The 21,965-nt window shown below is 42.6% G+C and overlaps 1 protein-coding gene and 1 pseudogene across 5 annotated transcripts in view; one reads left to right on the top strand and one right to left on the bottom strand.

The window, feature by feature from the left end:
- Apba2 (amyloid beta precursor protein binding family A member 2) overlaps positions 1 to 21,965 on the bottom strand; it is a 184,517-nt gene that overhangs the window by 36,352 nt on the left and 126,200 nt on the right. For all 5 annotated transcript variants that reach the window (XM_051206443.1, XM_051206442.1, XM_051206446.1 and 2 more), the window contains 2 exons: positions 4,859 to 4,939; positions 3,854 to 3,890 (listed from right to left, as the gene is read on the bottom strand). In XM_051206443.1, coding sequence (XP_051062400.1) covers positions 3,854 to 3,890; positions 4,859 to 4,939 — 118 coding nt within the window. The remainder of the gene's footprint in view (positions 1 to 3,853; positions 3,891 to 4,858; positions 4,940 to 21,965) is intronic.
- LOC127238001 (60S ribosomal protein L36a-like) lies at positions 18,715 to 19,124 on the top strand (annotated as a pseudogene).

Below are 21,965 nucleotides of genomic sequence, written 5' to 3'. Positions count from 1 at the left end.
CATACAGACAAGCCTGTGGGCATTTCTTGATTAGTGATTGATGTGGGAGGCCCCAGTCCATTATGGGCAATGCCATCCTGGGTAAATGGCCCTGCATGGTTTAAGAAAGCAGGCTGGGGAAGCCAATGAGCAGCATTCCTCCAAGGTCTCTGCTGCAGTTCCTGCTCCCACACTCCTGCCTTGAGTTCCTATGTAACTTCCCTCAGTGATGGAATGTGACCTGAGAGTTGTAAGCTGAAATAAACCCTTTCTCCCCAAGTTGGTTTTGGCCACAGTATTTATCACAGAAATAGAAATCCTAAAATACCTGGTCAATGTTAGGATGAAGATGCTCTCACTTGGGTTTCTGATGCTGTTCTCACAAATGTTAAACATTCCAAGGGAAATAAGGCCAGAGCTAGGGTCAAAGCCCATCTCCCATTAACTTCCAAAAAAAGCAAGCTTCCAGGTAACTCAGACTTGAGAGGAGAGTATGTGGGTCCATTTCTAAGCAACAGTCTCACAGGTTTTTCTCAGTTCTTTAGGGATTCTACCACAGTTCACTTCCATCTAGAAGTCTGAAATGCACACTAGCCAGAGGCTAATTTATCAGACTAGAGCTTGTTCAATCAACACCTCTCCAGATCTACCAGGTTCTACAGAAATCCCAGTACACAGTTCCCCACCCATCATTAAGACAGGGAGGGATGGGAGGTTTCATGTAATGTAGTTCTGGCCCATGAGAAGTAACAAGTGCCTTGAAGAGATCCTCGAGGTGTTTTGTTTTTAAGACATGGTCTCATAAAGTCTAGAATGGCCTTAAATTTGCTATGGAGGATGACCTTGAATGCCATTCATGTTCCTCTGCCTCAGTGTAGGAATTATGGGCCTGGACCATCACATCCAGATTGCCCCAAAGTCCTCTAACAAATTCCCCTAAATATTCAGACTCTTGGGGTACCTAAACCTCAACTAGACACGGGGCCCTTATTTTGAGGGAATAAGATGGGAGCTATTGATCATTTGCCTCTTCCACAGAATCTACACACTGTCCATAGCTAGCCTAACAGGGCTGTTTGATGGCTCAGCGGAGAGGAACACAGCACCCACTATGAAGGGCATATGGACCTCATGCAGTTTTAAAACTGTTGCCAAGAGTTCTCATGGTTATATATTTCTCATATCACTTATAGGTAGTTTCCAGGGACCCTCCAAGAGACAGGCTGTATCACACCAGTGATACCCTCAATGATTCTTATTCCCCCACCTAGACACAGAGCCAATCAGAGCCACCTTTATCATAGCAATGCTACTAGTCAAAGCATTTTGTCATTACAATGCTGCTCATTGATAGAGCTGACATACTATTTCTTAGTCACCTGGTGAACAGGCTTAGAAATATAATCGGAAATACAAGTCTTAGGCAGACAACATATTCACCCTTGTGATATGTATGTGTTTGTGCAGGTACTTGCATGTGGAGTCCAGAAGTCAATGTTGAACATGCTCTGTGACTGCATTCCACCTTACTTTTGAACATGAAACTCAGAGGTCATGAATTTGGTTAAGTTAGTGGTCAATGTGTTCCAGGGATCTGCTTGTCTTCAAGCCCCCAAAAGTGACATTTTTGCATGGGTGCTGGTAATCCAAACTCACTCAGGTCTTCAAGCTTACTTGGCAGGCACTGGAATAACTCAGCCACCTTCCCAGCCCCTGTACTCACTAGTATTCACAGAAATTCTTTAATGCGAAAGGGGAGACAACAAAGTTGGTTTGGACCTTTTTTTCCTTTCTTTGCTGGAACAGGAAGCAATGGATAGAGTCATCCAGACAATGAGATTACAAGCCTGAAGATAAGACCAAGGGAAGCCAGGAAGCTAATCCAACAGTAGAGTCCCTGAATGGTCAAGGGCTCCCCTCAAGATTTCTCTACACCACCAAATGCTTCTCTACTACACCACAAATGTCAAGTGGGTCCTCGCACAGAAGTCCATACCAGCTGGTAAAGGTGTCTAACACCAGATGCTTGTCTTAAGCTCATTATAGTCTGCTTTTCTATGATGATACTCATATCTCTTTCAGTCCCTTTTAGGACTGTTGGTCCATGGAGGTTTTGTTTGATGGGAATTCTCTATTATTAAGGGATGGGCTTTTGATTGAGGCTTTCACATTTTCATAATGATCAAATAGTTTCCCTTCTAAACTAGAGCTAATTTTTTTAGTTGTCCACACTAGTGTGAGCTTTCTACACTGGTGTCAGCTTTCTACACTAGAGTGAGCTTTCTACACTAATATGAGCCCCTACACTGGAGTGAGCTGTTCACAAGCAGTTTATACAAACTCAGCTGGCACAAAGGCTCTATCTTATTCTGATATGGTTAGAAATAGTCTCAGGTGTTCCAGACACACCAGCCTTCTAGAAAGCAACAAGACACAGATGGAACATGTAGATGCTTCTGGAATACCCACTTCCCTCCCTCCTTGCAGAGTAAAGACTGAGGTACCATCATGTCCCCTCCAGAGATGGTTTGAAATTCTTTCTAAACAAAGCCTTGATTTATTAACAAGTCCATTTCTTAGGTCCATAAGACCCCACAGCCCTGAAGGGTTATGACTGAGTCATGCCCATTTTAGCTTCAGCCCAACAAGAAAAATGGTGCAGAGAGATGCAATGTTTTTCACCGTTATTGCCTCCTTCAGATCAGATCCTAGTCATGCACCACCAGGGAATGACTAGAGAGATGTGGTCTTTCCTGCCAATCACAAGACCCCCAAAAAACTACAGCCAGCCAGGTGACTATATTCACCCACTGTGATCAAATGCAAACTGGTCTGAGCCAGTTGGTACCAGTAAAAATATACCTAAAGGCACAAGTGAATTGCTGGGCAAAACCCATTTGAGCCTATTTGCATTGGGCAACATGGAGTCCTATCTACTTGGGTTTTAAACATGAGTTCTCACAGTTAAAAATGATTTTTATTCCAAATTAAGTGGCATTAAGCTGGTTATAGCACTCAACATAGTGAACTGGTTGGAACTGGTTAAGCCTGGTTCAAATGCATCCTTAAAGGAGAACTTGGAGGCTTCTGTTATTTGCCATAAATGTAAAGCAGAATGGCAAAGCTTTAAAGCCATTTGTTTCTGAAGATCCATTTACTCTGCTCCTATAAATATTCATAAGAATTAATTATCAGCTTATTGAAAGAATTAATAAAACTCACATTGTTTATTATATACATTAGAGGCAAGAAACATTCTCCTAGCAGCGGGGAAAAGTCCTACTTAAGAGGTTCTTTGCTCTGATGTTGGACGCAAAGACACCTGATACATGTGGTCACTCTAACTCAGACTCATCAAAAGCCAAGTAGGAGTGCCCCCATCCCAAACACTGACACTGAACCAATCAATCAAGTCGGGCGGCTGCTTTGCTCTTTCTGGAATGTGAACCTGCACTGCTAATCTTCAAAAGGGGAGGAGGGGAAATTGCAGGAGGGTGTGAAAAGGAACAGCCAGCATTTGGATGTCACCATAACCACCCTGATGAAAAGGACATCATAATGAGTACTTACACAGACACATCTCAATGCATTAATCCAGCCCTCAGAGTCATTTGCAATGCAGTTGATGAGGGTAGACACAAGAATGGTGCTTGCTGTTCATTGCATTCAATCAGGCAGAGGAGCTGGAAGCCCCTCTCCCAAGTGGACTAATGCAAAACCCAAAGAAACCCAAAGAGACAGACACCTGAGGGCATCTTGTTGGAAACAGTGCTTTCTAAGCAAGAGTCTCTGGAGGAAACCCACACAGAAAGACCAACCATTTGCTTTTAAAATGTAACTGCCTCCTGAGGAGGTCAAATTTGAAGTCACTTACCAGCCACAAAGCTTGGAAATGATGCCACCTTCTTTGTCTGTTGAGAAATAACAAAGAGATTAAAATACAATAACTGCAAAAGGCTGACTTATGAGAACTATCTCAAGATGTATACCACCTTAGGCTAGAACTGTCTAACCCCATGAATGGCTGGTGTTTCCAAGAAATCAGATCCACACAGTAAGATGGTCTCATATGGGACACAGGATGCTAAGAAGGATCACAGAAGTCTGCCACAGAACCCTTCGCTTAGCATGTCATAGGTAGAAGGAGCTTCAAGGGCAGTCACCCCAATGCTGCTCAAACCACTGGGAATGAAAATTTCTTGGGCATGTATGTCCTCAAGACCACAATAAAGGAGATGGGAAGCCAGCCCATTGACAACTACAATTGTTTCAATGGGGCTAGACAAGCTGGTCTCAACTACTTAAGCCCTACTTTGAATCAGATAACCAACCATGTTATTGGTCACCAGTGGCTCTCAATCAGGGTGGTTTTTGTCCTCAAGGACACATTGGTCAATTTCTAGAAACATTTTGTTGTCATAACTGAGGTATAGTGGCTGCTGGTTATCTAGTGGGTGAAGATGCTCATAGACAGGGAAGACCAAAAAAAAAATAATAATAATAATAATAAATAAAAAAAATGACTGTCCATCCTAAATGTTAATGACTCTGCTTTTGAGAAATCCAATCTACCCTCAAGTTTCTACCAGATCAGGGAGCACCAGGGATCCCTACACCACCATCAGGGAGCACCAGGGATCCCCACACCATCAGCAGTATACCAACAGTGCACACTGCGGCTGTGAGTTCTCAGGATATGTGAGTCCCCTCCTCCCAGGACAAGGAACCCACATCTCTTCCTCAGACATTGGTCCCAGCCCTGACTTGATCTGATCTCCCCAGATCCTGGGTGGTATAAGAACTAGTAGAGTGAGCTCACCACAACACATCCAGTAACTCCATATTTTGTCCAGAACTCTCATATTTGGAAGAAAATTACCTCTGGGATGTTGTTATTGTCAGTGGGTCCATTGAGATCAGAGCGCTGCTGCTTCCTTGGTTGCTCCAAGCCATTGCAAACCTGGAAACCAGAAAGTTGATTATATTTTTATATAGCAGAAAAGTGAACTCAGATTTAAAAAAAATATTCAATGAGATTCAATCTTATAAAATACACATGTGTAGGGATACACATACATGTGTTCAAGTATTCATACACATTTAATTAAACTGTTATACAATGAATATGCATACTTTTATATACTAAAGTGTTTATTTTACTTTTATTATTTACTACTATTTTTATCTTAATAAAGTACACAATTTACCACCTGAACTATATTCAGTATACAGTTAAAAGGGATGAAGTATATTCATGTTATATGTTATCCCTACCATCCATTCCAAGTTACACTTCATAATACAAGACTGAAACCTGGGCCGAAGAAACTGCTGGGCAGTTAGGTAGGTAGGTATTCTACTCTTCCAGAGGAGGTCCCTAGTCATTTCCTAGAGTCCACATTGGGCCACACACAGCTTCCCTTAACTCTACCTCAAAGGTATCTAACACCTTCTTACGGCCTTATGGGCTCTCATACAGATGCATACAAAAAATAAAAATAAAGGTAAATGTTTAAAAGTAATCTGAACATACAACTAAATTCCCTTTTCCCCAGTTGTCTTTGCCTTGGAAGCCTCAATTCATTTTATTTTCTGGATCTATTTTAGGTGCCTAGGATATATGGAAGTACACACTGTTAATATGTTGGTGATTGGCCTATTTCACTTAGCACATGATTCATGCATGTTATACTTTTAAGGCTGAACAGTGTTCCATGGTGTGTATGTGTCACACTCTTTTTATTCATCCATTGAAGGCAGCTTGGGTTGCTCCTACCCTTTGACTAATCCAAGTAATGCTGCTGGGAACTTGGATATGTAAGCTGTCTTTGAGGCTTCGTTTTTGTTTCCTTTGGTCCCACACCCATAGTTACAACCACTGGATCAGATGCTGAGTCCATTTTAGTTTCTTTGAATGAGTCTCTATAGTATTTCCCAAGGCAATACCTTCCTCTCACACTGTCCAAGAGTTAAAAAAAAAATCTATTTTAGAAGGACATGTGTTCAACTATGTGCATAGCAGCATTATTTGTAATAGTTGTAATAGAACCTGGAAGCAACCTAAATGCCCCTCAACTGAAGAATGGATGGAGAAAATGTAGTACATTTACACAATGGAGTACTGCTCAGTGATAAAACACAAGAGAGTCATGAAATTTGCAGGGAAATGGATGGAACTAGAAGAAACCATCCTGAGTGAGGGAACCCAGTCACAAAAAGACAAACATGGTATATACTCACTCACATATGGATTTTAGACATAGAGCAAAGGATTACCAGCCTACAATGCACACTGCCAGAAAAGCTAGAAAATAAGGAGGTCCCTAAGAGAGACATACATGGTCCCCTGGAGAAAGGGAAAGGGACAAGATCTCCTGAGCAAATTGGGAACATGGGAGGGTGGAGAGGAAAGGAAGGGGAATTACAAGATAGAGAAAAGAAGAGGAGGGCTTGAGGGAACAGGAAGATTGAGACAGGGAAAGAATAGAGGAGAACAAGAAAAGAGATACCATAATAGAGGAGCCATTATAGATTTAAGAAGAAATCTGGCACTAGGGAAATGCCCAGAGATCTACAAGGATGGCCCCAACTAACAATATAAGCAATACCCTTCCTTAAATACCCTTCCATGATAATGAGATTGATGACTACTTTATATGCCATCCTAGAGCCTTCATCTAGTAGCTGACGAAGGCAGGAGCAGACACCCACAGCTAAACACTAGCCGAACTCCTGGAATCCAGTTACAGAGAGGGAGGAGTGATGAGCAAAGGGGTCAAGACCAGGCTGGAGAAACCCACAGAATCAACTGACCTGAACAAGGGTCATGCACCCCAGTCTGATAGCTGGGAAACCAGCAAAGGACTGACCTAGACTCCCTGAGTGTGGGTGTTACTTAGGAGGACTGGGCAGTCTATGGGGCCTCTGGCAATGGATCAGTATTTATCTCTAATATATGAATGGACTCTGGGAGCACATCCCACAGAAGGATACTTTCTCAGCCTAGACACATGGGGGAGGGCCTAGACCCTGCCCCAAATGATATGACAGACTTTGAAGACTCCCCATGGAAGGCCTCATCCTCCCTGGGGAGCAGAAAGGGGATAGGTTGGGGTTTGGTGGGGGTAATAAGGGAGGAGAAGGGGGTGTGGGAACTGGGATTGACATGTAAAACAACCTTGTTTCACATTTAAATAAAAAAGGAAAAAAATCTATTGTTAGAATAAATTTAGATTCTTGAGTGAGAATGAATGCAAACGAGTCAGCCTACTACTACAAAAAAAATAAAATAAAATAAAATAAAACATGTCATGAAACATTAAATTTCCTCTTAAAATATCTTAACCCTAACTTCCTTACTTTTCAAACAATACAACTTAACACTTTAGGTACGTTTTCTACATTTAGTTCTTTACACCATGCAAATGATAGATGCAAGATCCAAGGAACCGAAGTCACCACCCAAACCAAACAGCTCTGGTGAGCAGCTCCTTAAGTCATGGAAGTAACAGCAGGAGGTAGGACGGTGACACAATAACAAGTAACAGGAATTTGCATCAATACACACTGTTGAGTGCATCTTCCTGTGTCTAGCTGTATCCAGAGTGTGACTTACCTGCAAGGTTCCAGCACATGAGTTTCTGCATGGACTCCTTTCCTTGAAGGTCTACCCTGCCTGCTGCTGCTGATCAGCTCTACTCATCCCCAAGAAGCTCTCCAGAAAGCAACTACCAAGTAACAAACAGAAGATACCACACATGCTGCAGCTGGGGTAGTGTCTAAACTTCAGACGGATGGATGGATGGATGGATGGATGGATGGATGGATGGATGGATGGATGGATGGACAGAGAGAGAGAGAGTTCATGACTTAGCCAGGGGACACAGTGTCAACTCCTTCTCTATGTCCTCCCCCTGGTTCTGCTTGATGTGGGGCTACAGTATGGGATAGTCATGAAAAATCAAGGTCTTCCCTGGGCACCAGCCCTCCTCCATGTCAACATCCTCTCCATATATTCCTAAGTGGGCAGCACATCACCATGACAACAATATCTTCCCATAAACAGCCAGACTTGTTTTCAAAGAGGAAGGAAGGTGGGCTTGTGATGTTTCTCTTCAGGAAAACCCATCTGCTGTTGATCCCCACCCACCCACCCAGGGGCCTGGAGTGTTATGGGGACTGGCAACGTGGGAAGCAGCATTGGAAATTCACATGGTTCGAGGCCTCTGTGAATTTGGTGCTCCCTGCTTCTTGGGTAAAGATGATATTGGACACCCCCTCTTCCAAACCTCTAGCAGTCTCCGCATCATTGCCAGTGTCCAAAACCATTATCCATCCACCAGAGAATGCTAGTGCAAAGCTTGTAAAGGGAAATGTGCTCTCTGGAGGAGCAAGTCAGTGTCATGGTGTGGCACAGACTGGGTGAGCATGCTGGGACCCAGGGACAGCTGCTTAGTGCAGAGATAAACACACTTAATAAAAAATGCCAATAAATCACCTGACTAAATATGTTGGCTCCAGTTGATGCAAAATAAAGTTTGGCATTTTGAAAGTGTCAATTCTGATTTGTCTGCTTAACTCAACTGAAAACCCAATAATATAACCCACACTGCTTGAGATGAACTCATAGCAAACTAGCTCACACCCACTCAGCTCACGCCATCTGGAACAACAGCCGCCTTCTGAATGACAAACATGTTAGGAACAGACAACATCAGCTTAGATCTGGAGAAGTCACAACATCTCACTGTGTTATACCTCCCCCTCCAACATGAGTCTGCAACAGACAAACCCCAGGGCTCATGGATGACTCAGATGACTGTGTCCTCTGTGGACCATTTCACACTTTGTTTTTAAAAAGAACCAACCAGCCCCAGTCATCTGTTATCACTACAAAGATTTCTTTTTTCATCCAACTCGAGTGGGTCAGGACAGTTCTCCTGCACAAGGGCAGCTCTGAGTGGGGATAAGCCAAAAGCACAATCTGCCAGGGTCTAGCCCAGGAATGTAGACACGTTCTTTCAAAGGCCCTGAGAATCCACCCTGACACATACGGGGCTCAGGAAGAAGACTGCTTTATTTGTTTTCTCCATTCCTCTTACTCAGGCCACTACTGCAATATTTACCTTGAGGAAAATGAGACTGGAATAAGGTGTTTATTCTTCCTATAGTCTCTCCCACAGGGTGAACACCTTTGTATGACACTTTGTAAAAGTGCCACAGCAGACACCTTAGGGACCTCAGAGACTCTGTCTTTTAAACTCTGTAGGCAGGTCTGAAAAGGGGAGGAAGATGGGCTGTGCATCTCCCATGCCAAGCATTTCATTAAACACATTATGCTAAAAATTATCCATCATCTGCCCGAACTTCAGTTTTTCCATTGCATAAAATTTGCCCTCTCAATTATGTGCACATACAGTTCAGTATCACTAAGTGCATTTATAATGTTGGGCAATTATTAGCACCATCTTTTCATCTTGTAAAGCTCTAGATACAGCTTCAGCTCTCCAATTCAAAGGGCCCTTTTATGATGCTATTCGTCAACCTGGCCATCCTTACAGGGACAGGTGGCTGGTGCCTTTTCTCCATTATAGCTTTGGATTCTAGGCCTGGCCCTCTGAGATCCTCTCCACTACAAACCAGCATAAGCAACTGGACACAGCATTTGCTTATGTGGTCTTTCCATAGAGCCTGGCAGAGTGCAGACAATGGAGGATGGTGAATTGCTAGACACTTCAGAGCATCATCTCATTTGTTATAAACTCACCTTTACATGCCAACCTTTGTGCAGGGTCTGTCTACAACTGGCCAGTCTTGAGTATGTGTTCTGCACTTCTAACAGGGAGGTATGCAATGAGGACCCTACCCTTGACATTGCATAGACAGCATGGAAACTGGACTTATGGTTTGGGCCAAGATTAAACCTCCCCTGGGATAACCTCCCAGGGTATAAGCATCTTTACAGTGAACAAAAGCTGTCCTCTGGAGTTAGACCTGGGGATTTGGAAAGACCAAGTGTGACCTGCCACAGGATTGGGACTATTAATGTTTTTTCCGATTTCAGAGTAAGCAGAACCATCACTGACTGCTGGTGGGGATTGGGAAATTCTGCTACTGTACAGGCAAACACTGGTGATCATATAGCCTAGAAATTCTGCTCGCTCTCTCTCTCTCTCTCTCTCTCTCTCCCTCCCTCCCTCCCCCTCCCTCTCCCTCCCCACTCTCCCTCCCCCCCCCCACATATATAAAGAGTCCTCGAAAGGACACACATATTCACAGCACCTTTGACATTAGCCATAGAAGCAACCCAAATGCCCATCAGTGGTTGGAGAGAGGCACCACATGACACACTCATCCCTTGCAATGTCATTCTGCTCCAAAGGAATGAGGCTCCAATGCACTGTTCCCACACAGGTGAACACCCAAAGCAGGCTAAGGGAGAGGCCAGACACAAAGGGTAGCATAACATAGACTGAAATATCTAGAGTCTATGAATAGAGCTATGAATACATAAAGATGGGAAACAAATTATCCATTGTAAGAGGTTAGGGCAAAGGTTAAGGATAAGAGGTCTTTTGAGGCGATAGGAATGTGCTGGGACTCGATGGCAGTGAACATACTTCAAAGTAGGCCCAATGTCGAAATGTCTATCATGTGTGTATTACTGTAATTTCAAAATAATGGCAGCTGACAGTATACGGCAGTGGTTCTGCTCTTACCTGGTGTGAGCAAGGATTTGGGATGGGTACATAGCACTACTGAAACAATGGATGAAATAAAAGTAGTAAACAACAAAGAGAGAGCATAACCCTCTAGATGTCTAAACATCCTGTCTTCTCCGTGACTCAGGACCCAGTCCAGCCTAGCAGTGCCCTGATGCATGATGCCCCCCCCCCACCTCAGCATACAGGCAAAGTGGCGGGGACAGCCAAGGGCAGGGGTGAGCCACACACATCTCACACCACATATTTATATCTGGTACACCTGTCTCACTATGGACCTTCAAGGGGTCACAGGAGTTCCATGGCTCAAGGCGATGCATACTAAATAGCAAGGGAGAATCCTATTTGGCTCTGATCAAGTCCTGAACAAGAATATCTCAACCCTCCCCTTCTTAAATCCACCACTGGTTCTGCCGGATAGCCATAAACAGCTGCATTCCCCTAAGCTGAAGGCAAGGAGTTGTATGGACAGATTCCCATAGTAACAACCCACTTGGGCTTCAAAGCAATAACTTGCAGTCATCCACAGCTCAAACCTGAAAACCTCCCAGGAGCCTGTCCAGACCATCCTCTGAATTCCCACTAGCTGCCCAGCACTTAGCCTCAAGCCTTGTGCACACATTCTGAGAAACCTAGCTTGATATCTAAAAGGGGGATGAAATGCCATGTCAAAAAGAATGGCAATGGCTGATACCAAGTCAATATTAGGCTGCAATTTCCAGGGGTTGTCTTCTGTATTTGACTCCCATGGGCTGGCATGAGTAGCATGGAATTGTTACCAGCAGAGCTGTGTTATTCTAAGAAGAAAAAGAGTCCCCAGCTTCAGTCAATATGATTAGTCCTCAATAATAAGCAACTGACTTCAGATTCAGAGGGACCACCTACTGCACCTAACACTAAAGCTAAACTCCATGATTCCGAATTTAAAAGACATTTCACCAGATAGAACAGTAAAATGATACCAAGAATCCAATTAGCTGCTCTCTGCCAAGCTTTGGGGAATGTGAAAAATGGAATGTTTGTTTTTCTTGAGCTTGTGGGAAAAGAAAGAGCAGAATTAACATTCAATGTCAGATTTTACAAGATAGGAGAGCCCCAGTTTATGATCACTTTTCCTTTTTTTAAAAAAATTAATTAACTTATTTGTTTATTTTATTTTATATTGGTGCAAATGCAACATGCGTTCAGGAGGAACTGTACTTTAGATTGTGGATTTGGACCTTCCAAGGGCTGGAAGCATGCAATGCAGTCATCTGTCAGAATTCTGGCCAACATAGCAAGCTACAGCTCCCATCAGCTACACCGTTGGGAGCAGAAAACACAGCTATCCACAGCATCCTGTGCAGCTAGGCCCTGATATTGTGAACATGGTTGTGCATTTTTTTTTTTACTTACAATTTTCCACATTAAGACTAATGAACCCACTATAATATAAATCTACTGTAACTCAAGGCATGTCTGGTGTTAGAAGTATTCACAGGGTGTGATGGTGCACACTCCCCTTTGTCAGTTGTCTGTGCTTACATTTTTAAATAAACTTTCATGTAACACTCCTGCCAAGGTGAAATCATGTCTAATACTGACCACAACCCAAGACCTGGGAGAGAAAGGGAACCTTCCTTCTCCACTCAGGAAGTGGTGAATCACTCACAGACTGAGGTCAAGTAATAAGTTTGCACCCCCAACACCACACACACACACACACACACACACACACACACACACACTCACACAATTAGAGGACAAGTAAATGGAGAAGGGGCTAGATCACAGCAAGGAAAGGCTTTTGTGTTTAGAGACTAAGAAGAGAGGAGTAACAAAGAGGCTTTGGGCTCTTGAGAGTCCCAGCCTTGCTACGGAATGGTGTCAGTCTGAGACTCTTGAGTCAGTGAGTCTATGCAAGTGTGCACAATGGCCAAAACCAACAGACCTCTCCCACCCCAAGTACTCCGAGTAGAGGTCATAACAAACCTCCAGGCTGGTTTCTAGAATTGCTTTGAGGAGAAGCAGGGCTGTGTAGGAAGTGTCAGGGAGCATCACTAGGGTACATCTGAAAGCAGAAATGGACACACTGGTCTCATAGGCAGAATCAAACTACATGCAAGCATACAAGCCAAATTGAATGACGAGACTGAATGGGTAACGTCTCCTCCAACTGCAGTGCCTGTCCATCCAGAGCCATCTCCATGAGTCATCTCTTGGACCAGCAGCTTCCCACCCACCCATCATCCAGTGCAGACTCACAATCCTTCACAGCCAGGCTGTAGGCAGAGCCAGCTACCACCAGGCAGGGCTGCAATGTGTCAGCACCAAGGACAGTGCCCACCTGATTTCAGTAGCTGGCTTTCAGACCAATCAGAGCCATTATCACTCCTGGCAAACTTGTCAGTGGTTAAAACAAGAGGTAGCACACATTGGGATTTTGAAACTTAAGTTTCAACTCCAACTGTTTGGACCTTGGCTTGGCCTCAGGTGGAGAGACACCAGCTTCTCTTCTGTGCAGGTAGACATTCTAGAAGCTGTGGGATCAGTGGGTAAACCTTGATTCAGTAGGTTTGGGATGTCACCATCTGTTCTGGGGCACCACTCTACACACATCCCTTCCCAACATGCCTGGGTTGTGCTTGCTCTCCCATGCTCTCTGACAATGTCTGCCACATGGTTAGAAGTTATTGTTGAAAGCCTTGCTACAACAGCCCCTATCTTTATTAGTGTCTAACACTGAATGTAAATGATGCTATGGGGTGAAATCCCATGACTGCCATGTCACACTGTTACATTTCAGGTGGATACACCATGTGTGACATTATGCATTTCCACATTTCTTCTTTATCCATGCTGACTTCCTTTCTAAATAGATGATGTTTCTAAAAAAAAAAAAAAATTACTGCATAGAGATCAGTACTTCCAATGTCATGTTTGTCAACTAGATGTTGTTGGTCCAGACTCTGGTAAATATGAGGTCCTGTGGGATGTTGTGGGCCATGGACAGGAGCCAACCAGGAACAGAGAGAGGAACATTCAGAGACCAGCTCCCTGCCTCAGGTCATATATGTACTACAGTCATTCCCACTGGTGAATTGGTGGAACTCTAGTAAATATCACAGGTGTATTAGGTTACTCTCTCAAGCCTGCCGTTGCCTCTTCATGTCCCTCCTTGTAAGCCCCTATAGATACTACCTGTATCCTCTTTCCATTTCCAAGGGTGACTCTCTATCTTCCCAACCCACCACCTTGCTCCACCTTTCTCCTGGGGACCCTCATGGTCACAGCTCTAAAGCACTTTCTTGCTGACAAGCCCTCCCATACTTGTCCTGCTGATTTGTGACTGTCTTTGTGTCTCTAGCCCTGGCTTTTATACTCCAATCCTCTTCTAGCTCTGCTCCTCTCCCACGATGACCATTCTCCATCTCCCTCTCATCCCCATCCTCCATCCAGATCCTCTGTCTTACCCTGTTTCCTCTTTGGACTCACAGACCATCAGAGCTACAGGTCCAGTTCATGCTGAGGATAGACATACCTCCATGGTTAACCTCACTCATGAGCTTATTTCCCCAAGCCTCCCTCTCAGACTCCAGCATGGGTGGAGTCTGTTTTCTGCCTGCAATTCCTCACTGCGATGGACATCTTTCCTGAGTACCTAGTCCCACCTGGATAGGGAAGTTGTGGGCATTCCACCCCAAGAATGAGTTCTGAAATGAAAGAGTAGGGTCATCTTCACACAGGCACCAATCTGAATGGATGGGAGGGAATGTGGAGCCAGCCAGATCAGGACATGGGGTGACCTGTGGGGGAGAAGTAAGCTTTGAAGGAGAACAGATGTTAAGAGGGGACACTGTTTAGATGGTACTCATGGTAAGGAGAGCCTCAGGCAGCATTTGAAGTCAGTGAAAACGCCTAGCTTGACGCCTGTGATGCCAGTGTGGGTTCTCCATCACTTCTTCCGTTAGAAAGCAAGTATAAGGAAACCAGGGCAGCTAAAGGAGCCAGGGAAGTCTCCTGTCCTCCAAATGCAGGGCTCCAGGGAGGAAATAGACTGAGGACACATGGTGTGAAACTACCCCTGGGGTGACCTTCAGAGAGGAGCACCTGCTCCACTCACTCAACCTTGTCCCTCCAGGGCTCTGCATAGCCTCAGTCCTCCTGCTGCCCTACCTCATCAGCTAGGATCGCCTCTCCCTGTGTCACCCTGATAGCAAGGCCACCATGTTACTCCACTGGAATCCCCAGCCCTCCCCCCAGACCAGTATGGCCTGTTTCTCAAACTGAAGACTCCCCTGGACTTAAAACTTGTCACCATTAAATGGATGGAACTATAAAAATACATCCTGAGTGAGGTAACCCAGACCAAAAAGAACAAACATGGTATGCACTCAACCATAAGTGGATACTAGATATAAATAAAGCAAAGGATAACCAGCCTACAGTCTACAACCCCAGAGAAGCTAGGTAACAAGGAGAACCCTGAGAGAGACATACATGGATCACCTAAGGAAGGGGAAACAGACATCTCCTGAGTAAATAGGGAACATGGAGGGGTAGGGGAAGGGGAAAGGAAAAGGAGAAGAGGGGAAGAGGGGGAAGGAAGGAAAAAAGGAGGGGGGGAGAGAACATGAGTGGATAAGATGGCCCAGTTGGGTAAGTACAGAAAGGGAGAACAAGGAAAGAGATACCTTGATAGAGTGAACCATATAGGGTTAGCAAGAAACCAGACTCTAGGAAAATTCTCAGGCATCAACAACTTCAAGAAGATGATACAGACCCAAAAAGAGGACATGAGAAAATTCCTTAAAGAAATGGAAGAAAAAAGCAAACAAAACAATTCAAGGAGTGGAGGAAAAGACAAATCAAAAATTGCAAATAAACAAATCTTTTAAATAAAGCCAAGAAAAAACAACCAAACAAATGAAGGAAATAATTCAAGCAGTTCAAGGCTTGAAAGCTGAAATAGAGAAAAATAAAAAAGTCTGAGGGAATGCTGGAAATAGAAAAGCTAGGTAAACAATCAGGAACTACAGATGCAAGCATAACCAATAGAATACAAGAAATGGAAGAAAGAATCTGAGGCATTGAAAATACACTAGGATAAATAGATTCATTGACCAAGGAAAAATCTTAAGTCCAACAAATCCCTAATACAAAATATCCAGGAAATATGGGACACCTTGAAAAGACCAAACCTAAGAATAATAGGCATAGAAGAAGGTGAAGAAACACAACTCAAAGGTGCAGAAAACACATTCAATGAAATCATAGAAAAAAACTTTCCCAACCTAAAGAAAAACATGCCACTGATAGTACAAGAAGCTTACAGGACACCAAGTAGACTGGACCACACACACAAAAAATCCCCTTGCCATATAATAATCAAAACACCAAACATACAGAATAAAGAATATTGAGAGCAGCAAAGAAAAAGGTCAAGTAACATATGAAGGCATATTTATCAGAATTATACCTGACTTCTTCATGGAAACTCTGAAAGCCAGAAGGTCCTGGATTCTACAAACACTAAGAGACCACAATGCCAGCCCAGATTATTATACCCAGCAAAGTTTTCAATCACTATAAATTAAGAAAATAAGATATTCCATGAAAAAAACAGATTTGAACAATACACATCCACTAACCCAGCCCTATAGAAAGTAGGAAAGTTGGAAAACTCCAACCTAAGGAAGTTAACTACATTCACAAAATAAATAAATAAATAAATTTTTAAAAATTAAAAAAAAAAGGTAATAGATAATCCCACTTTACCAAAAGCCAAAAGAAAAAGTAGTGTAAATCCACACACAATACCACTACCACCAGCAAATCCAAACAAACAAGAATTAATAATCAATGGTCATTAATTTCCCTCAATATCAGTTGTCTTAACTCGCCTATAAAAAGACACAGGTTAACAGAATGGATACGAAGACAGACTCCATCCTTCTGCTGCATTCAAGAAACACATCTCAACTTCAAAGACAGATATTACCTCACAGTAAAGTAACAAATTAGATTTCAAACTAAAATCAATCAAAGGAGATGAAGAAGGTCATTTCATATTCATCACAGGAAAAATCCATCAGGCTGAAATCTCAGTTCTGAACATCTATGCACCAAATACAAAGGGACCCATGTTCATAAAAGAAACATTACTAAAACTCAAATAGCACATAAAAAAAAAAAACTCACAAACTTATAGTGGGAGACTTCAACACCCCACTCTCACCACTAGACAGGACCACCAGACAGAAACTTAACAAAGAAATAAAAGAACTAACAAAAGTTATGACCCAATTGGGTTTAACAGACATCTATAGAACATTCCATCTAAACATAAAAGAACATACCTTCTTCTTGGCTCCACATGGAACCTCCTCTAAAATCAACCACATACTCGACAACATAGCAAACCTCAACGGATACAAAAAAATTGGAATAACCCTCTGTATTTTATCAGATCACCATGGTTTAAAGTTAGAATTCAACAACACAAATGACAGAAATCCTACAAACTCGTGCAAATTGAACAATGTGCAATTGTACCATTCCTGGGTAAAGGAAGAAGTAAAAAAAAGAATTTAAAGACTTCCTAGAATTCAATGAAAATGAAGACACAACATACCCAAAATGTATGGAACACTTTGAAAGTGCTAAGAGGCAAGTTCACAGCACTAAGTGCTAAGTGTCTACATGGAGAATAGTCACATTAGAGAATTAACAGTACAACTGAATGCCCTAGAACAACAATTAAAAAAAAAAAAAAAAAAGCAAACTCACACAGGAGGAGTAAATGCCAGGAAATAATCAAACTAAGGGCTGAAATTAATAAATCAGAAACAAAGAAAACAATACAATGAATCAATGAAACAAAGAGTTGGTTTTTCGAGAAAATCAACAAGATAGACAAAGCCAAAGCTTTATCCAAACTAACCAAAAGGCAGAGAGAGAGAGCATGGAAATTAACAAAATCAGAAATAAAAAGGGGGATATAACAACAGACACTGAGGAAATCTGAAGAATGTATACTCCACAAAACTGGAAAATTTTAAAGGAAATGAACAATTTTCTGGGTAGTATCACCAAAATTAAATCAAGAACAGGTAACCAATTTAAATAGACCTATAACCCCTAACAAAATAGAAGCAGTCATCAAAAGCCTCCCAATCAATTAAAAAAAAAAATCCCAGGTCCAGAATTCTACCAGAAATTCAAAGAAGAGCTAATACCAATACTCCTCAAATTGTCCCACACAATAGAAGCAGAGGGGTAACTGCCAAACTCTTTTTATGAGGCTACAGTTACCTTGGTACTCAAGACACACAAAGGCACAACTAAAAGAACCAATCTTCCTCATGAACACTGATGTAAAAATACTCAATAAAACACAGGCAAATCAAACCCAATAACACATCAGAGAAATCATCCACCATGATCAAGTATGCTTCATCCCAGGAATGAAGGCATGGTTTAACATTTGAAAATTCATCAGTGTAATCCATCATATAAACAAACTGCAAAAGAAAAACCACATGATCATCTCACTAGATGATGAAAAAGCCTTGAACAAAATCTAACACTCCTTCATGATAAGGGTCTTGGAGAGATCAGGGATAACAGGAACATACCTAAACATAATAAAAGCAATATACAGGAAACCAACTGCCAACATCAAACTAAATGGAGAGAAATTCAATGGAATTCCCCTAAAATCAGGAATAAGACAAGGCTGTCCCCTCTCTCCATATCTGTTTAGTACTGTACTTGAAGTACTAGCTAGAGCAATAAGACAACAAAGGGAGATCAAGGGGATACAAATTTGAAAGGAAGAAGTAAAACTTTCACTATTTGCAGATGATATGATAGTTTACATAAGTAACAAGAAAAATTCTACTAGGGGACTCCTATAGCTGGTAAACACCTTCAGCAAAATGTCAGGATACAAGATTAAATTAAAAAAAAAATCAGTAGCCCTACTAATATACAGGTGATAAATGGGCCAAGGAAAAAAAAAATCAGAGAGCTCTTTCTTTCTGTGCCGATATCGCTCCCGCCAACATGGTGAATGTTCCTAAGACCCGCCGGACGTTCTGCAAGAAATGTGGCAAGCACCAGCCCCATAAAGTGACGCAGTACAAGAAGGGCAAGGACTCTTTGTATGCCCAGGGAAAGCGGCGAGACAGGAAACAGAGTGGATATGGTGGGCAGACTAAGCCCATTTTCCGAAAAAGGCTAAAACTACAAAGAAGATTGTGCTGAGGCTTGAGTGTGTTGAGCCTAACTGCAGATCTAGCGGATGCTGGCTATTAAGAGATGCAAGCATTTTGAACTGGGAGGTGATAAGAAGAGAAAGGGCCAAGTGATCCAGTTCTAAGCTGATCTTGTTATGAAGACAATAAAAGAAACTCACCTCATTTGATTGTGGTTGGTCTTTTTGGGAAGGAATAAACTGAAACTATCGAAACATCAAAAAAAAAAAAAAATCAGAGAAATATCATCCTTACAATAGCCATAAACAATATAAAATGGCTCGGGGAAACTCTAACCAACCAAATCAAAGACCCTTATCACAAGAACTTTGAGTCATTAAAGAGAAAAATTAAAGAAGACACCAGAAAATGGAAAGATCTCCCATGATCTTGGATAGGTAGGATCAACATAGTAAAAATGGCAATCTTGTCAAAAGCAATCTATAGATTTAATGCAATCGCCATCAAAAACACCAGCACCATTCTTCACAGATCTTGAAAGAACAATACTCCACTTTATATGGAAAAACAAAAACCCCAGGCTAGCCAAAATATTCCTGTGCAATAAAGGAACTATGGAGGCATCCCCACCCCTGACTTCAAGCTCTACTATAGAGCTATAGTACTGAAAACAGTTTGACACTGGCACAAAAATTGACAGGTAAATCAATGGAATTGAACTGTAAACCCTGATATTAACCACACATCTATGAACATCTGATTTTTCACAAAGAAGGTAAAACTATACAATGGGAAAAAAGAAAGCATCTTCAACAAATGGTGCTGGCATAACTGGATGCTGGCATTTAGAAGACTACAAATAGGTCCATATCTATAGCCATGCACAAAACTTAAGTCCAAATGGATCAAAAACCTCAACATAAATCCAACTACACTGAATCTCTTAGAAGAGAAAGTGGGAGGTACCCTTGAACAAATTGGTAAGGAGACCACTTCCTGAACAGACATTGAGATTGTCAATTAATAAATGGGATCGCCTGAAACTGAGAAGCTTCTATAAGGCAAAGGACACAGTCAACAAGACAAAATGGCAGCAGACAGAATGGGAAAAGATCTTCACCAACCCCATACCTGACAGATGGCTGATCTTCAAAATATACAAAGAACTCAAGAAAGTAGTCACCAAAACACCAAACAATCCAATTAAAAAGTGGGGTACAGAACTAAATAGAGAAAATAGAGGACTCTAAAATGGCCGAAAGACTCTTAAGAAAGTTATCAACATCCTTAGCCATCATGGAAATGCAAATCAAAACAACTCTGAGATACCATCTTACTCCTGTCAGAATGGCTAAAATCAAAAAACACCAAAGACAGTTTATGCTGGAGAGGATGTAGAGAAAGGGGAACACTCCTCTACTGCTGGTGGGAGTGCAAATTTGTACAGACACTTTGGAAATCAGTATGGCAGCTCCTCAGGGAAATGGGAATCAATCTACCACAAGATCCAGTAATTCCACTCTTAGGCATATACCCAAAAGATTTGCATTCATGCAACAAAGACATCTGTTCGACTATATTCATAGCAGCATTATTTGTAATAGCCAGGACCTGGAAGCAACCTAGATGCCCTCAAATGAAGAATGGATGGAGAAAATGTGGTACATTTACACAATGGAGTACTACTCTGCGGGGGGGGGGGGGCAGTAGAATCTTGAAATTCATATGCAAATGGATGGAACTAGAAGAAACCATCCTGAGTGAGAGAACCCAGTCACAAAAAGACAAACATGGTATGTACTCACTCATATATGGATTTTAGACATAGAGCAAAGGATCACCAGCCTACAATCCACACTGCCAGAAAAGCTAGGAAACAAGAAGGACCCTAAGAGAGATATACATGGTCCCCCAGAGAAGGGGAAGGAACAAAATCTTCTGGGCAAATTGGGAGCATAGGGTGGGGGGAAGGAAAGGAAGGGGAGTTACCAGAAAGAGAAGGGAAGGAGGGGAGAGGAGGACATGAGGGAGCAGAAAGATTGAGTCAAGGTTAGAGGAGAGCAAGAAAAGAGATACCATAATAGAGGGAGCCATTATAGGTCTAAAGAGAAAGGTGCTAGGGAAATGTCCAGAGATCTACAAGGATGATTCCAACTAATAATCTAAGCAATAGTAGAGAGGCTAGCTTAAATGCCCTTCCCCAATCATAAGATTGATGACTACCTTATTTGCTATCCTAGAGCCTTCATCCAGTAGCTGATGGAAGCAGAAGCAGATACCCACAGCTAAGCACTGAGCCAGTTGCAGACAGGGAGGAGTGATCAGCAAAGGGGTCATGACCAGGCTGGAGAAACCCACAGAAACAGCTGACCTGAACAAGGGGGGGGGCCATGAATCCCAGACCAATAGCTGGGGAACCAGCATAAGACCGACCCAAAGCCCCTGAATGTCAGTGTCAGTTAGGAGACCTGGACAGTCTATGGGGCCTCAGTAGTGGATCAGTATTTATCCCTAGTGCACAAATGGACTTTGGGAGCCCATTACACATAGAGGGATACTCTCTCAGCCTATACACATGGGGGAGGGTCTAAGCCCTGCATTAAATGATGTCACAGACTTTGAAGATCCTCCATGGAAGGCCTCACCCTCCCTGGGGAGCAGAAAGGAGATGGGATAGGGGGTTGGTTGGGGACAGGGGAGGAGGAAAGGGAGAGGGAACTGGGATTGACATGTAAAACAAGATTGTTTCTAATTTAAATTAAAAAAAAATGTTCTGGATCAAAAGGTGAGATCCAGGTTTCCTGGCTGTGGGAGATAAGAGTCTCAAACATCACACACTGAACTTTCTACAGGGACCAGGGAAAGGACACCTTCTGACAATTTTGGAGGGTGCAAGTGTGAGGTGTGTATGCACACATGCACGTGAACATGGTCATGGGTGGGTGCATGTTTGCGCTAATGCACATGCCTGTGTGTGCCCATGTGTGTGAGGCCCAGATTCTGACATTGAGCCACGGCTCTCACTTTATGTGCAGGGCAGGATGTCTTGCTGAACCTGGAGCTTTCC

Source organism: Phodopus roborovskii, unplaced genomic scaffold, assembly GCF_943737965.1.
Source record: "Phodopus roborovskii unplaced genomic scaffold, PHOROB, whole genome shotgun sequence".
Taxonomy (NCBI): Eukaryota; Metazoa; Chordata; class Mammalia; order Rodentia; family Cricetidae; genus Phodopus; species Phodopus roborovskii.
Note: the sequence above shows the minus strand (reverse complement) of the source record. Positions and strands in the feature narration are given on the sequence as shown.